At 44.4% G+C, this 17,947-nt stretch overlaps 1 protein-coding gene across 1 annotated transcript; it reads right to left on the bottom strand.

Annotated features, from left to right (window-relative positions):
- Positions 1 to 3,468: 3,468 nt before the first annotated feature.
- Positions 3,469 to 16,171, bottom strand: hepacam2 (HEPACAM family member 2; the record flags this gene model as incomplete). Its single annotated transcript, XM_079570303.1, has 10 exons — positions 16,126 to 16,171; positions 16,031 to 16,059; positions 15,837 to 15,968; positions 13,188 to 13,547; positions 10,773 to 11,060; positions 9,255 to 9,554; positions 5,970 to 6,092; positions 5,837 to 5,890; positions 3,673 to 3,734; positions 3,469 to 3,603 (listed from the first exon to the last, which is right to left on the bottom strand). Exons 3-10 carry the CDS (start codon positions 15,886 to 15,888, stop codon positions 3,469 to 3,471), a joined length of 1,374 nt encoding a protein of 457 aa, XP_079426429.1. The 5' UTR covers positions 15,889 to 15,968; positions 16,031 to 16,059; positions 16,126 to 16,171.
- Between the last annotated feature and the right edge of the window lie 1,776 nt (positions 16,172 to 17,947).

Here is a 17,947-nt window from a genome sequence, read left to right as displayed (position 1 = left end):
AATTTTTCCCTTTTCCATCTGCAGCTTATTCAGTCTTTGTCCTTCTTCCTCAAAAAGGCCAGCCCACACGCTGATACATGGTACGTCACACGGAGATTTCCCTCCAGCTCCTCTGTGTTTGTACAGTTCTGACTCCATCAAACTCTCCTGTCCTGATGTCTGTGCACGGGGAGGAAGTGCGCCCCCTGCTGGCCTTTGGTAAAGCTGTGTTTTAATACTGGATCAAGACTAAAGCAGTGAACTCCTTGGACACATTGCTGGACGTTTAATGCTCGTTTTCTGTGTTTTGTCGAATTTGAAACTTTGACACAAAACACGTTATACTGTAGAAGTTAGAAGTTTGTTTTTGTTCCTCTATTTTGATCGAGCAAAAGAATGATGTTAACACTTCTGAACCAGTTTAGCTTTACCCAAATCTAAAAGCTTCTCGAGTAAAGTGTCAAAATAGTAACAAAAATGAGACGAAATTGCAACAAAAGAGTAACAAAAGCGAGACCACAAAGCAACCAAAGAGTAACAGGAAAGTGACAAAAGAAGCAATGAAAAAGTGACAATAATGTGACAAAAAAAAAGCGATGACAAGGTGACAAAGAAAAGCAACGAATATGCAACAAAAAAGCCACAAAAGAGTAACAGGAAAGAAATGTCAAGAAAGTGATGACGAGGCGGCAACGGCGCAAGCAAAAAGATCCATTAGGATGTGTTTTGTAGGTCTTCTCTTTTAAATGAGGCGTTACACTGGCCTATAGGCTGTAACCTTTGAGATTTGGATAAAGCTGAACTGGAGAAAATGCACTCAGTGATGGTTTTTTTTTTTTTTTGTTGGGCGGTGGACACTGACCTCTGACACTTTGGTCTGGGTCTGAAGACGACTAGAGCATGTAGCACACAGACTAAAGCTCTACATGTAGCTCTTCTATTCTGGTTCAGCTCTGCTCATGTAAATAGGACTGTGTTTCTATTTTGGTTGAGTCACTACCAGCTTTTCTATGTTCATCTTAACATTAGGCATACATTTAGCTACGACTGAGCTTCTAAACATCAAATCATGCCTTTTGAATACACACTTTAAGTTTAAAGGGATTTTTCACATAGGGCCTCATTTCCTAGTTCTCCAGAGTGTTGCTGGTACCTTGAGATATTTTTTTTTTTTTGTAATTCATGCAGTTCTTATATTTGAAGAGTTAGATGGCGCTAGGCTAGTGCTAGGCTAGCGCATTTCTACGGTATCAGCTAGCCTGCATTAAAAACAGTGTGACCCGCTCCACAGAGCACCTGAGGCAAATCACTTATAACACCAGACTAACCATGTAAATGCATTTTAATGATGCAGCTTAATCAACAGAAATGCTGCAAAGGTTTTAAACGCCCGTTCTTTGTGTCACGTTTTTGTAAATGAGAAACTGTTACAATTTCTTCCGCTTTTCTCCTGAGACTGATTTGAAGCATCGCGGATCGTTTTCTTCTGTTTTGAAATGTATGAAAACTACAGTCTCATCAATAGCAGCTGTATTTGTAGTTACAATGTTTAAACGACAGAAAATCAACCTTTTTGAAGGTCTTATCTTTCAAATGAGGCGAACAACATAAATGCATAAAGGAAGAGAGACAAGGAAGAACAAAGTGTTTCATAATAGTGGCTTACATTTGGATCTAGCTGTACAACCCAGTGTTTCTCAACGCACTACACTAGTCATTTATTTACGCCGTCCTCAGTGGTGGAAAGTTACCAGGGTTTCTTTAAGAGCCTAAACCTTTATTTAGGTTTGGAGCCACAGTGCCAGCTCTGCCTCACAATGAATGTGACTTTTTGAGGTTTTAATTGTGTGGGATTATTAAGATTGCAATAAAAAGTACCATCTCTGGTGATGTGTGCCGAATAAAACCAGAAGTCTGAGGGCCGCACTGGTGTAGACTGAACTTAGACCGTCAACCTGCACCATCGAACCACCACCAACCACATTCACACACATGAAAAGATGGATGAAGCGTCTTTCCCCAAGGAAGTAGTAGGACTAATCTACATGAAAAATGACTCCAAAATAATAATAATGATAATTTAGTTCTACCTCCAAAACTGTCACGTTTTAGTCATAAGTTTAAAGTAATAGTTTTGCTGACTAAAATGTGACTAAAACTAAATTAAAAGTTGATTATCAGACTGTAGTATGACCAAAATATCATATGTTCGTCGGCTACTGTGTGACTAAATACAGTGCCTCTCGAAAGTATTCACACACCTTGAACTTGTGCACATTTTGTCATGTTTACAACCCTAAACATAAAGATTTTATTTTGATTTTTTTACTGAACGTTCACACACAAGTAACAGACTTGTCACAACTCTGTCATAACCTCCCCCGTTCACTGAATGGTTGAAACTCAACCAATGTAACGCGGCCACTGAGATCAGACGCAGACGTACATGCAGTAAATGATAGTTGGAGTTTGTGGATGGCTCAGGCCGGGCTAACGCTGAACTCACTGGCTCCTTTAGCATCATTATCTCTCCTGGATCCTGGATCGTGTTGCTTTGTTGTTGTTTCTCACCCTTGGGTTTTGTTTCGGGTGTTTTCACACTGGCTGATTTCAGGGCTGCAAGGTTTATTGATAGTGCATTGCAAATCGATCAATGCCCTGTGCCCTTTAACTGCCCTTCTCACGACCACAGTTTTTTTTCCTCCCAAAAAAGATCTATTTTTTACTATATTTTATTTCATATTTGCCCTACTAAGCCAATATGTGCTGTAGACGACAGTTTTAACTTCAAACCGCGCTTCCTTCCTTCCCCCTCTGGAGCCACGGCGCTGATGTGTCAGATGAAGATGTCAGCACCGCATGTGGAGACCGTCCGGAGAGACATTTAGCAAACTGTTGGAGCTGAGATCCGTGTACATGTGCAGACTGTCCAAGTCCAAGTTGTTCTAACGATCCCTTTAGTTTCAGCTTCCTTTAAATCAGTTTTCAGATGAATGTATTAAAGATTCTTTCAGGCGACTCAGCAGCTCATGATGTGTTTCTGTTTTTCACTTTTGAAAACAGCTCCAAGAGCGATTTTAAAGAAAAAAGTTTATAATTCAACGTGCTCCATTTTTATTGACTCCCAATGATTATACAGACAATAAAAAAGCTCAAGATTACATTTGTGGCTTTCACAGAATAGTGCATGAATAAAAAAATACATTACATACATTAAATAAAACATGTGACCTTTAATAATATTTTCGTGTCTTGTGCAGGTGCAATAGTTTGTCAAAGTCAACTTTCACAAAAAATTCAATTCAAAATTTGAAACAGATGTTTGATGTTTTACTCTGTGTGTAAGTACAAATAACTGTATTTCACTTTTTTATGACATGCAACTGTGACTAAACTGAAAAGATGAATCTGAAGCTGGAAAGGCCGGGAAAATATAATCTGGTGAAGTCACTCAAAACTGAAGTCTCGTGGTTTTGCAAAACATCTTCATCAAAGTTCAGCGTTGAGCGGTTGAAACCCTCCCACAGGCTGAGGGCTGACTCCGGGTGTGGGCTCTGGGACGTGCCGGATGACTTCGTAGATGGTGGAGTGCAGGTCCTGGTGAGGGACAGACCTGGAGGAGAACTGTGGGACCAGAGGGAGCGTTAAAGTCAGCGCTGGTTTAGGTCAGACATGAAAGAGAGGAGACAGTACCTGAGCCGACTGTGGGGCCAGAAACTCATAAACGCCAAAGTCTTCGGCCGCGTCTTCATGACCTGCACAATCACAATCACATGAACACCAAACACTATGAACCTGACCAGCTCCATCACTGTGTGGTTCTTCTACAGAGGGACTATAGAGAGCATCCTGACCAGCTCCATCACTGTGTGGTTCTTCTACAGAGGGACTATAGAGAGCATCCTGACCAGCTCCATCACTGTGAGGTTCTTCTACAGAGGGACTATAGAGAGCATCCTGACCAGCTCCATCACTGTGAGGTTCTTCTACAGAGGGACTATAGAGAGCATCCTGACCAGCTCCATCACTGTGTGGTTCTTCTACAGGGGGACTATAGAGAACATCCTGACCAGCTCCATCACTGTGTGGTTCTTCTACAGAGGGACTATAGAGGAGCATCCTGACCAGCTCCATCACTGTGAGGTTCTTCTACAGAGGGACTATAGAGAGCATCCTGACCAGCTCCATCACTGTGAGGTTCTTCTACAGAGGGACTATAGAGAACATCCTGACCAGCTCCATCACTGTGTGGTTCTTCTACAGAGGGACTATAGAGAGCATCCTGACCAGCTCCATCACTGTGTGGTTCTTCTACAGAGGGACTATAGAGAGCATCCTGACCAGCTCCATCACTGTGGTTCTTCTACAGAGGGACTATAGAGAGCATCCTGACCGGCTCCATCACTGTGTGGTTCTTCTACAGAGGGACTATAGAGAGCATCCTGACCGGCTCCATCACTGTGTGGTTCTTCTACAGAGGGACTATAGAGAGCATCCTGATCGGCTCCATCACTGTGTGGTTCTTCTACAGAGGGACTATAGAGGAGCATCCTGACCAGCTCCATCACTGTGAGGTTCTTCTACAGAGGGACTATAGAGAGCATCCTGACCAGCTCCATCACTGTGAGGTTCTTCTACAGAGGGACTATAGAGAACATCCTGACCAGCTCCATCACTGTGTGGTTCTTCTACAGAGGGACTATAGAGAGCATCCTGACCAGCTCCATCACTGTGTGGTTCTTCTACAGAGGGACTATAGAGAGCATCCTGACCAGCTCCATCACTGTGGTTCTTCTACAGAGGGACTATAGAGAGCATCCTGACCGGCTCCATCACTGTGTGGTTCTTCTACAGAGGGACTATAGAGAGCATCCTGACCGGCTCCATCACTGTGTGGTTCTTCTACAGAGGGACTATAGAGAGCATCCTGATCGGCTCCATCACTGTGTGGTTCTTCTACAGAGGGACTATAGAGAGCATCCTGACCATCACTGTGTGGTTCCTCTACAGAGGGACTATAGAGAGCATCCTGACCGGCTCCATCACTGTGTGGTTCTTCTACAGAGGGACTATAGAGAGCATCCTGACCAGCTCCATCACTGTGTGGTTCTTCTACAGAGGGACTATAGAGAGCATCCTGATCGGCTCCATCACTGTGTGGTTCTTCTACAGAGGGACTATAGAGAGCATCCTGACCAGCTCCATCACTGTGTGGTTCCTCTACAGAGGGACTATAGAGAGCATCCTGACCAGCTCCATCACTGTGTGGTTCCTCTACAGAGGGACTATAGAGAGCATCCTGACCGGCTCCATCACTGTGTGGTTCTTCTACAGAGGGACTATAGAGAGCATCCTGATCGGCTCCATCACTGTGTGGTTCTTCTACAGAGGGACTATAGAGAGCATCCTGACCATCACTGTGTGGTTCCTCTACAGAGGGACTATAGAGAGCATCCTGACCGGCTCCATCACTGTGTGGTTCTTCTACAGAGGGACTATAGAGAGCATCCTGACCAGCTCCATCACTGTGAGGTTCTTCTACAGAGGGACTATAGAGAGCATCCTGACCAGCTCCACGAACTTCAGGGCCACTTCAGGGGTGTAATTACGTTTCCTCACAGTTTTTGCCGAGGACTTTCACTGTTTCAAACCGGTGACATTAAAAACATGCAGTAATGGTCAGAGACAGGGTTTGACATTATTTCCAGACAAAAAGGCTTGCTGTGGATGTTCTTTAAGGATGAGCGGAAATATGAGACAATATCTGTCCCACGTTTGACACCTCAAATACAGGACGTCCCACACAGATCAGGGTCGGTCTGCAGCTGTTTGAATGTAACATAAGACCTATTATTACCTGAACAATGCGGGCTGTTTGGCCCAGTAGGCCTGTTGTGAAGGTCTGTCACCGCTGTAGAAGAGAGAGGGATTTGTTAGTCCAGTGAACACTGTGCGAGGAAAGCGATGACAATAAAACGGTAAAAGCAGACCTCTGGGATGGAAGCGTTTCCACAGCAGCAGGAGCAGCCCACAGGCCAAGGCGAGCAGAGAGAGCACGGTCAGCACGGTCAGAGGGGAGGACGGCCTGCTGTCCTGAGCCTGTCTGTCCCGCCCTGTCGACGACACACCAGCGGTCACTCACCAGTGAGGACAGAGAGTCTAAACTGTGTATCAGAGCAGCATCACTGAGGAGGCTCTGCACACACTACACATGGTAGATGCATTTGGTGTTATCTCTTTGATGCCTTTACTTAGTCTTTAGAGTGGAAGAAGGACTAGGGCAGAATGGAGCAGCATTGTGACTGCAGTGGTTCACAGCCTCCCCTTGTAGTCAAGCCACATCTCCCAGTTTAAAACCGACGCCCCCACAACTGTATCAAAACATTAAGACAGTCATTCCCACAGTCCCCTCGTCAGTCCCCCTTATACTGTGTGAATCATTTACTCTATTTAAAGGTATTGGCCATTATTTTACCGCCAAAATGACATCTTAAATGAGCACATCTGTAAGTTTTAAAGCAGTACATTTGAACAAATGCGTAAGACATTTCCTTTCAAAAACCCAATTGCATCAATCAATGGATACCTTATAGACTTTGCAGTGCCTCTGAGGCCCCCCCAGGGAGCCCCAGACCACACTTTGGGAACCACTGCATTAGGATAAAGAAAAACATAAAGTAACGTACAGATTTATTTCAAACAAATAAACTGTTTTCTTTCTCTTAACGTCATATTTGCTGATTTTTAACTATTTATCCATCCATCCATTTTTTTTCCACTTTTCCGTTGCCGGGTCGTGGAAGTTGGAGCTGCCCAAATCTCATTGCACCAGCCCCTTATGGCTCCTCCTGCAGGTGGTGGGTCCACGGGAGGACGGCCTCACGATTAACCAGGCCTGTTGGTCTCTCATAAGGGGCTTCTGAACCGCTCTTTGTCTGACCCGTCACCTAGGACCAGTTTGCCATGGGAGACCCTACCAGGGGCACGAAGCCCCCAAAACAGAGCTCCTAAGATCATTCGGGCGCTCAAACCCCTCCAGCACATTAAGGTGGCGGTTCCAGGAGGGGTTAACTATTTAATTTGGTTAAAATAATGAAAATAATGATAATGCATTGGTTTTATACAGCGCTTTTCTGGACACTCAACGCTTTATATTGCATTATTCATAATCCATACTCAGTGATTGCCACAGCTGCCCTGGGGTAGACTGACAAAAGTGAGGCTACCAGTCTGCACCATCGGCCCCTCCCTCACTACATTAATCTGAGCCGATGCAGACTGGTACTTCAAATTGGAAGCTACACTGAGCCTATTGGTATCAGAACAACCCTACTTTATAATCAATTACAAAGACACAGGACAGAAGCACTGCCTGAGCACCAGTGCAGCTGTGTTGTCTTTCCTAAATGCATAGAGAGGGCGGCGCGAGGTGAGACCCTGCTACCTGCTATACCTGCTACCTGCTATACCTGCTACCTGCTATACCTGTTACCTGCTATACCTGCTACCTGCTATACCTGCTACCTGCTATACCTGCTACCTGCTATACCTGCTGCCTGCTACACCTGCTACCTGCTATACCTGCTACCTGCTATACCTGCTACCTGCTACACCTGCGACCTGCTATACCTGCTACCTGCTATACCTGCTACCTGCTATACCTGCTACCTGCTATACCTGCTACCTGCTATACCTGCTACCTGCTATACCTGCTACCTGCTATACCTGTTACCTGCTATACCTGCTACCTGCTACCTGCTATACCTGCTACCTGTTATACCTGCTACCTGCTATACCTGCTACCTGCTATACCTGCGACCTGCTATACCTGCTATACCTGCTACCTGCTATACCCACCTACTTAGACAATGTCCCACATTTTCAATAAAGTTAAGTCAGATTCAAATTATTCAGCCGTGTTTACACATTTTCAACGTGTAAAGAGTCAATACTAAAGGATTTGTCCCACAATGACGGCTTTAAACATCACAGAAAAGCACTGCAGGTGTTCAGAGTCAGCATTTCATCTAAAAGTCTGGATCTTTTGTGCCTGAATTCACTTTAAAATATATATATACAAATGGTCCAAAGCACATTCAGCTGCATGTTTTGATGAAACTCTCAGTATTTACTTCCGTGCCCGTTTCACACGATCATTTTGTCCAATTTGTCAAACATCCAAGTTTGACTCCGTTCCTCAGTTTCCTCCAACAGATTTAAGGCAGTGAAAACCCAACCAAGTCCACTTGTAGTTTTTAGTTTTACGCATGAGGATTGTTTTCAGAAAACATTCACGAGAAGACTTGATAAAAAGTACTGTGGATTGATCAAATCTTTTAACCTCTCCTTAACGGAGCACATTTTCTCCAGTTCAGCTTTACCCAAATCTAAAAGCTTCTCGACTGGAGTTTACAGCCTATAGCAATGCCTCATTTGAAAGCTAAGACCAACAAAACAGATTATTTTTTTGTCACTTTGTCGCCGCCTTCCTGTCACATTTCTTAAGCATTTTTGTTGTGCTTTCGTCACATTTTTGTCTCATTTTTGTCTCATTTTTGTCTCTTTTTTGTCTCATTTTTGTCTCTTTTTTGTCTCATTTTTGTCTCATTTTGTCTCATTTTGTCTCATTTTGTCTCATTTTTGTCTCATTTTTGTCTCATTTTTGTCCCATTTTGTCTCATTTTTGTCTCATTTTTGACTCATGTTTGTCTCATTTTGTCTCATTTTGTCTCATTTTGTCTCATTTTTGTTTGTTTGTTTGTTTGTTTGTTTGTTTGTTTGTTTGTTTGTTTGTTTGTTTGTTTACTTTATTGTCCCCGTAGGGAAATTCGTTCTCTGCATTTAACCCATCCTTCGATGCCGCTGGGGCAACCCGTAAGGAGCAGTGGTCGACGGCAGTGCCGCGCCCGGGGACCTATCTCCATGATGTGGCGACAGGCTTTCTCATTTTTGTCTCATTTTTGTCTCATTTGTGTCTCATTTTTGTCTCATTTTGTCTCATTTTTGTCTCATTTTTGTCTCATTTTTGTCTCATTTTTGTCGTGTTTTCATAGTTTTTATTGGTCAGGTTTTTGTCGTTTTTTGTTACCTTTTTGGTTGTGCTTTTGTCACTTTTTTAATTGTGTTATTGTTGCTTTTCCAGCACATTTTTTGTCACTTTTTTTGTTGCGTTTTCATCCTCATTTTGGTCGCTATTTTCCCCAAAGCGTTTAGATTTGAATAAAGCCAAACTGAAGACTCTGCGCTGGGATAAGGAATGGATGCACTTTGGTCACCTGCCCCGCTGGCCACCATCACCAGGGTGAAGTGCGCCTCCTGCTGCTTGTGCGTGACGTTGTTGAAGGCGCGGCACAGGTACTCCTCGGCCTGGGCCAGCCGGTGGGGGGGCAGCTGTAGTCTGGGGCCCTCGGCGATCACCTGGGAGCCGTTGTGGCTCGTGGAGATCCACATGCAGGTGTTGGGCGGGTTCGAGTCAGCCTGGCACTCAAAGAGAGCCAGCTGTCCCGGGCCGATGGTGAACACCTGACCCGTGCGCGGGCCAAGGGCCGAGCGCACCGCCAGGTCGTAGGGGCCGTCTGACGGAAACACATGAGGGCACAAGTTTGGGTCAGTGGAAACAAAGATACTGTTACATCCTGTCAAAGGCTTTGGTTATGATCTACCATCAGTATTTGGAATGTTTTCCTCTCCTGGGACACAGACTGGTCATGTTTATGAACTATTTACTCAATTAATCTTACATTCCCTACTTTAAAATACATCATTAAAGGGAGATACTGTAGGAATGTTATTTTATATTATATAAGTTTCAGCTTTTATTTTGGTCACCCCTATAGGGAAATAAGCTTTCCCTATAGGGGTTAGGGTTAGTTAGTAAAATGCGTAATGTTCACAACAAGCTTTTAATCGCACTGATTCAATGTTTCTCCAATTCATTTAAAGTGCATATGACACATTAGACACTATCTTTCTATCTATATATCTATATATCTATATATATATATATATATATATATATATATATATATATATATATATATATATATATACCAAAGAAAAGAAAAGAAACCGGTCCCAGTTTTCATTAGTTTGGCATGTTTTGTGCTGTTTATAGTTTCACTTCCTTATTAGACACAGCTACTGTGTCTTTATGTTGTAGTAGAGATGGTTATGTTGCTCCAAATTCAGATCAATAAATGATTCCAGAATGTGTGTTTTTACTCCTGTCTCCTCCCACTTCACGCCGCTCTGAACAGCTGACACGCGCTGCTGCTAATTCCCAACGCTTTATACGTTTACGTGCTGGACACACGTGGGAGCCAATCAGAGTGTCCGCGACAGCTGCACCTGCCGCTGAAGAGCAAGAACACAAGTGCAGAACACAAGCGCTGTGATTGGTTGATCCTTTCGCAAAACAAGGAAACACACAACAAACTCCTTCAGTCTCCCTCTTTGACGTTACTTTTCATCAACATATTGTTTAGCACTTTTGTGTTTTAACTTTTTATGTTATTAAATAAAAAATAAAAAATAGACATAACAACATGTAAGGCAAAGGAGTTACACGGAAGTTAGAACCATTCTGCGGATTCAAGCGTCTCGTCTCATTGGTCAGACGAGGGATTCTCATTAGAGTCTGAGATCAGTAAAGGGAGGGACTTTAGAAAAATATGGTTTAACATTACTTATATTACGTAAAATTGCAGGTCAACTATATACAATAACATCTGTAAAACATTCAAACTTACGGACTGTCACTTTAAGTCAGTTGAGCATAACATTGTCCGACTCACAGTAGACACTGAGCTGAGCGGCCGCGCTGCTCCGGCTGCTGCTGACCGGGTTAGTGACCACACAGTGGTACAGGCCGCGGTCCTGCCTCCTCACCGGGCTCAGCACCAGGCTGGAGTTGTCTGGGGACAGCTGGTGTCGTGTGGACGGGACCACCCTGACACCGTCCTTCAGCCAGAGGAAGCTGACCCGCGTCCCTCTGGGCGCCCAGCACCTCCACGTCACGTTGACCTGGTCCTCCACCACCACGTGCCCCGGACTCCTCTCCACGACTGGGGTGGACACCGGCTCTGCCACCAGGGGGAGACACGAGCAGTTAGGCCCTAGTACTGCTCAGGAGTCACTGAGCTTTAAGCAGCACTGAGGACACAGGCAGGGGTTAAGACAGCCAAGACCTGGAGCTGAGAGAGCCAGATGTTTCCTGTAGGGCCCAATATCGACATCGATATCAATACCGATACCGATATGATGTGGGTTGGCCGATAGCTGATGTAAAGGCCGACATTTCAAGATGTATTTTTTAAATCTTACAAATAGCTTATAGTTAAACAGATATTAGTAAAGGTTCAAGGGGTCGACTGATTTTTCATAGACCGATGTTTGTGTTTGTGTTTGTGTTTGTGTTTGTGTTTGTGATTGTGTTTGTGTTTGTGTTTGTGTTTGTGATGCTTCATCATTATTTTGTTCACTGTTCCAGAGATATGTATATGTAAAATACCCAAACATCGGTCGGGCCCTTTAGTTTCCTGCAAATTGAACTTTGTCATAGGATCTGGCAACTCAAAGTCTGGGACACATTCTGCTCAGGGTCTAAAGAGAAAAACCCTTTCACTCGGGGTTAGGCTCATTTGCCTGGTGAAAGACTGACTACACTGGGCTACAAACAAACACTTTATGTGTGGAACTTTGTAACTGATTTAGAACATTTTTGCAACGCGGAATCTGAACATTTCTGTATCAGGTCAGGTTGGATTTTCCAATCTCTGTTTTCCATGAGGCTCATGATGTTGACTTTCTGTTAAAACTGACCCTAACCAGCCCCAACCAGGAGGCCGCTTTACACTACAGTTTTCTGACATTCCACATTTCTAAGAAATGAACTCACATAATAAAAGTCCTTATATATACAGTGGGAACCATACGTTTACATACACTTTATAAAGAGACACATTTGCATTATTTTTCTCACTGTCAGACATGAAACCAGAATTAACTTTGACTGTTTTAAATCAATTAGAATTTTAGAAAATATTTCTATTTGCTAAATGTCACAAGAATGAGAGATAGATTTTTTTTTAGCTAATGTCTTTGTTACTTTTTACAAAGCCAAACATTTAAATACATTTCATTAATATTTGGTAGCATTGCCTTTAAACTGTTTAACTTCCTTCCTCAAGCTCCTCACAATAGTTGGAGGAGTTTTGGTCCATTCCTCCAAACAGAACTGGTGTAACTGAGTCACATTTGTAGCCGCCTTGTGTGCCTATGCCTTTTCAGCTCTGCCCATACATTTCAACTGGACTGAGATCAGGACTTTGTGATGACCACTTCCAAACACTGACTTTGTTTTCCTTGACCAGTTTGTCAGTTTGCTTTGGGTCATTGTCCATTTGGAAGATCCATCTGCGCCCAAGCTTGTCTTGAGATGTTTCTCCAATATTTCCACATAGAGTTCTTTTTTCATGATGTCATATTTTGTGAAGTCCCTCCCGCAGCAAAACAGCCCCGCAGCATGATGCTGCCCCCCCCGCATTTAACAATTGGGACGGTGTTCTCAGGCTTTTCAAAAACGTTGCTAGAATATTGTATCTCTCGCAAATAGAAATAACTTTAAAATTGTAATTGACCTAAAAAAGTAAAAGTTAGTTCTGGTTTCATATCAATTCTGTTTTTTTATAAAGCGTATGTAAACATGGTTCCCACTGTACCTTTCATTAATCGCTTGTTTGTGAGCACTGCTGCCTTGTGCCAAAATATCTGCACAAATGCAAATGATGTTCAAACCAGCTCTAGCCTCTCCCTGATTGTGGACAGGCAGATGCCAAGACTAAGACTTTATAAAGACAATACGCTTCGGCAGCATTTAGGGGTGAAGAATTGACCTGTTGAGCAAAACCAATGAGATTTTTGGATCAGCTCATGAAAAGTGTCCTAAATCAGCTCAACATATTGTACATCATGTAGGAACTATTTTCATAATTTTCAAGAAAACATAAAAACATAATGTTATAATTTCTCAAACACATTGTCTAGTTCGATTCAGCATCATCTGTAAGGTTTCTGTAACAATAAGTTTGTCATGAGTAAAACCAAAGGGTTGTGTTCACGACAATGTTGTGTTTTAAAACAGAGGTGGTGGTAACTATGGTAACTGGACCTTTTGCTCTCACAAATGCATCAAAAGTGCAAATACCAACCGTCCACCGTGACCTGCACGGTCCTCTCCACCGTCTGCACCCCCCCCGTCCGGTTGTGGAACTCCAGGTTGACCTTGAGCTGATAGAAGCCCTCGTCTGCCTGGCTCAGGTTGTGGATTTGCAGAGACAGAGGCTGGATGAAGCGCAGGCGGCGACGGTGCAGCAGGTCAGTGATGGTGGACTCTTTGGTGAAGCTGACCAGTGTGGTCTTACTGCCCCTGCTGGTGGTCGGCGTGTGGGACCAAGTGCCCTGGAGCTCCACCTGCTCCAAGGGGAAGAGCGTGCTCACTGACAGGAGAACAGACTGGCCTTTGGCCCGGGCCAGCAGCACAGACGGGCTGTGGATGTAGCAGCACCCCTCTGTGAAAAGGAGAGAGTCAAACAGTCACTGCCTTTACCTACAAACATAAAGGGTCTGTACCTGCTTTTGTGAATTCCAGGGTCAAATCCATGTGCAACGATGTTTTAATGCATTACAGTTCTGTAGCCCCTTTCCACATGCTCAAAGTCGCTTTACAGTTTTGTGCATTATTCATTCACACCATAGCCACAGCTGCCCTGGGGTAGACGTACGGGAGGCTGCTGATCTGAGCTCTGATCACCAACCACTCACTCACTATTCACCCAAAGGCGGTCTGGTCAGCTGGTGATATATGTTTGTGGACATAAAGCAGAGAGAGAGTTTATTGGAGGTAGAAAATCACTACTGTATATAAATGTTTATATTTATTTGAAAAAATCTGATATTCCTAAACTCCTGGTTCTGTGTGTGACAGTTTAGTTGTGTGTTTTTTTAATGCAATGTGACCTTTTGATGATTGCACCTCCACTTTTTGGACTTGGAGCCAAAGTGTCCCATGTAGCATCAGCCTCTTTTTCTCTCTCTCTCTCTCATGTTTCTCTTCCTCTCTCCCCTCTCCTCTCTCTCCCTTCTCTTCCTCTCTCCACTCTCTCTCTCTCTCTCTCTCCCTCACTCTCCCTTTCTCTCATTTCCTTATCTTCCTCTCTCCCTCTCTCCCCTTCTCTCTCTCTCCCTCTCTCTTTTCCTCTCTCCCCTCTCTCTCTTCTGTTTCTCTCTCCCTCTCTCCCCTCTCCTCTCTCTCCCTTCTCTCCCTCTCTCCCCTCTCTCTCTTCTGTTTATCTCTCCCTCTCTCTCCCCTCTCTCTCTTCTGTTCCTCTCTCCCTCTCTCTCCCCTCTTCTCTCTCTCCCTTCTCTTCCTCTCTCCCCTCTCTCTCTTCTGTTTATCTCTCCCTCTCTCTCCCCTCTCTCTCTTCTGTTTCTCTCTCCCTCTCTCTCCCCTCTCCTCTCTCTCCCTTCTCTCCCTCTCTCCCCTCTCTCTCTTCTGTTCCTCTCTCCCTCTCTCTCCCCTCTTCTCTCTCTCCCTTCTCTTCCTCTCTCCCCTCTCTCTCTTTTGTTTTTCTCTCCTCTCTCTCCCTCTCTCATCCCCTTCTCTTCCTCTCTTCCCTCTCTGCCCCCTCCTCTCTCTCTCCTCTCTCTCTCTCTCTCTCTCTCTCCCATCTCCTTCTCTTCCTCTCTCCCCTCTCTCCCTGCTCTCCCCCCCTCCTCCCTCTCTCAGTAGTTTGCACATACAGTAGTTTGATGTGGCCGTGATCTGAATTGGAGGCAGGGGCTGTGAGCCGCAGTCTGGTGACAGCCTCAGCATTTTACACACTATAGCTCTACAGGCTGCACTGGTTCATCTGCTCATGCATCAATAGTCCTGCTAATGCCCTTCTGCAGTGGGACGAATGGCACACAGCCTTGATCAGATTAAACTGTCTACACGCCACTTTACTGATCTGAGAAGTCCAGAAATCTGGTCATGACCCGATTGTCGGCCTGCATGTAAACGTAGCCACTGTCGGGGCGTGTTGGCGTGTGCTGCGTGTGGCCGCCCCGCTGCCCCGTGTTGTCCCAAACACCTCGGCCTCTGTTTGTGCCGATAACATCACAACAGCCTCACAACAGTCCCGTGTTTGGATATTCAACACAGCCCTGCATGCGCCACACCCACCTGACCGCAGCTGACCGTTGTTCACCACGAAGAAGCTACTTTTTTTTTATAAAAAGCTTGTAACCATGTCGTATTATATCCCCATCAGAGACAGACCTGCACTGGGGTCTGACTGGAATGTAGAATAATATCATCAAACACATGATAAACCTATTCTTAACCTTACCAATGCATTCTTCATATCACAGTTCTTTGCACGAAACTTCAATTAATTACAAAATAAATACAATATTGCAACAGTGTGTCAGGACATGTCAGTGTTAATGAGACGTCTTTTTATCGATCATGAACTGGCAGCTCGTCTTTCTTGTTTACATTCCCCCGCGACGCATTAGTTATATACAAGTTTCCTCTTCCTTCTTACAGTGCTGACACAAATAATCACTTATAATATCCTGCAAAGGCCACACAGCGGTCCCTTTTTAGCATCGATGTACTAACACAATATATTTCAAGAGGGCAAAAGGGTTTAACCCGGATTTTAATATGAAAAAAGATAAACAATATAAACCCATTTTTAACCCCAGTGACTGAAAAAGTTTTGAAAATCCATAAATATCTTGGTCACCTGGTCAAACACATGTAATGTACTGTAGGTCAAAGCAAATACAGAGATGATGGAAGGATTGATTACCTGTGGACATGAGGAGGAGGAAGACCAGGGCGACTCTCTGCTGCGACTCCATCACACAGTCCTCCGAGCTGCGCCCACCCAGAGCCACCCAGAGGACCTGCTGTGCCCACCCAGAGCCACCCAGAGGACCTGCTGTACCTGTGCCCACCCAGAGGACCTGCTGTACCTGTGCCCACCCAGAGGACCTGCTGTACCTGTGCCCACCCTGAGCCACCTAGAGGACCTGCTGTGCCTGTGCCCACCCAGAGGACCTGCTGTACCTGTGCCCACCCAGAGCCACCTAGAGGACCTGTTGTGTCCACCCAGAGCCACCCAGAGGACCTGCTGTGCCTGTGCCCACCCAGAGGACCTGCTGTGCCCACCCTGAGTCACCCAGAGAGCCTGCTGCTGTGCCTGTGCCCACCCTGAGTCACCCAGAGAGCCTGCTGTTGCTCTGAGCCACAGACTGCAGAAACATTTGCCTTGCAAATCAGCGGCTGCAGACTCCTCCCCTCGGCACAGGTCTCCAGGAACAAACAGGCCGTATCAGGCTGCACACGGCAACAATGGAATGTTTCTATGTGGAGACACTGGCATCAGTGTTTGTTAACCTCTGAACCCCCACCTGAACTGAGCACATTTTCTCCAGTTTGGCATGACCCAAATCTAAAAGCTTCTTAAAAGAAATGGTCAAAATTGCGATGAAAACACAACCAAAAAGTGACAAAAACGTATGGGAAAAACAACAATAACACAATTTTAAAAAAGCGAAAAAACTGCAAAAAAGCAACAAAAAAAGCAATGAAAAAACTAAAAAAACGCTACAAAAATCACACTGGTATGCCAACACCGGTCAGGAAGCTTTTAAGATTCAGGTAAAGCTGAACAGGACAAAATGCGCTGAGTTAAGGCGGGGGTTAAGAGGTTAAAGGTATATTTCCTGCCATTTTGGGGGAAAAGCCTACATACTTTTTGGCACTGTGCCCACTTAACATACTGCCAAACACGACAAACAGTTGCTCTAATGTCCTTTAAGTACTTTCACTGTGAAGGCTCACATTAAAGAGACAGTATGTAAGTTTGCAAAATGAGGAAAGAGAGACAGGAATATCAAATGTAAACGATCAAGCTCCCGCCTGAGTGGACCTGACAGGCCGGTTATATGGTTGTGTTTGCAGGCCCAGGAGGTCAAAAATGTGCAATCTATTATGACATTTGCACTTACAGACTATCACTTTAAAGAGAGGGAATGCACGATTGTTTTATAAATTATAACAATAATACAATGTCTACAGCCTGGAGATGTTTTCAAGAAGAATGGTCCAAAATACCTTCTGCCTGAATCCTGACACGAAGGGGAGGCTGTTATTTCTGCAAAGGAGTTAATTTTGCTTTTGTGGTGCCTACATTTATGCACATGCCTAATTTGGTTTGAATTATTCTTGCACACTTTCCATAAATCATATAAACTTTATTCACTTCTCAAATATCGCCTTGCTCATCTCCTACGTGATATATTTGACTGAAATTTCTTATCCTGTCTGGATAAGATGATTTATAAAGGAAAATCCTGAACATTTACAGGGGTGCCCAAACCTTTGAAGAAGAAGAAGAAGAAGAAGATCTTTATATATATAGCGCCTTTCACAGACATATAGTCACAAAGCGCTTTACATGAGACATGAGACATTCACTCCACACTCAGTGGTGGTAACTACGATTGTAGCTTCAGTTTCCCCTGGGGGAGACTGTCAGAGGCGCTTTCGCGACTACACACGTCTGCGCCAACGGACCCTCTGACCACCACCATACATTCACTCACACACATCATTCATCCTGGCCTATTGTGCATGTTTTTAGTGGTAGGGGAAACCGGAGTACCCGGAGGAAACCTACGCAGACACGGGGAGAACATGCAAACTCCACACAGAAAGACCCCGTCCAGGTGGGAATCGAACCCGGACCTTCTAGCTGTGAAGCGAGAGCACTAAGAAGAAGAAGAAGAAGAAGAAGAAGAAGAAGAAGAAGAAGAAGAAGAAGAAGAAGAAGAAGAAAAAGCAGTAGAAGTAGAAGAAGAAGAAGAAGACTGGAGGAGAAGAAGAAGAAGAAGGAGAAGAAGAAGAAGAAGAAGA

This window comes from Gobius niger (genome assembly GCF_951799975.1).
Source record: "Gobius niger genome assembly, chromosome: 14".
In the NCBI taxonomy this organism is placed as follows: Eukaryota; Metazoa; Chordata; class Actinopteri; order Gobiiformes; family Gobiidae; genus Gobius; species Gobius niger.
This window is presented reverse-complemented; position numbering and strand designations above follow the sequence as displayed.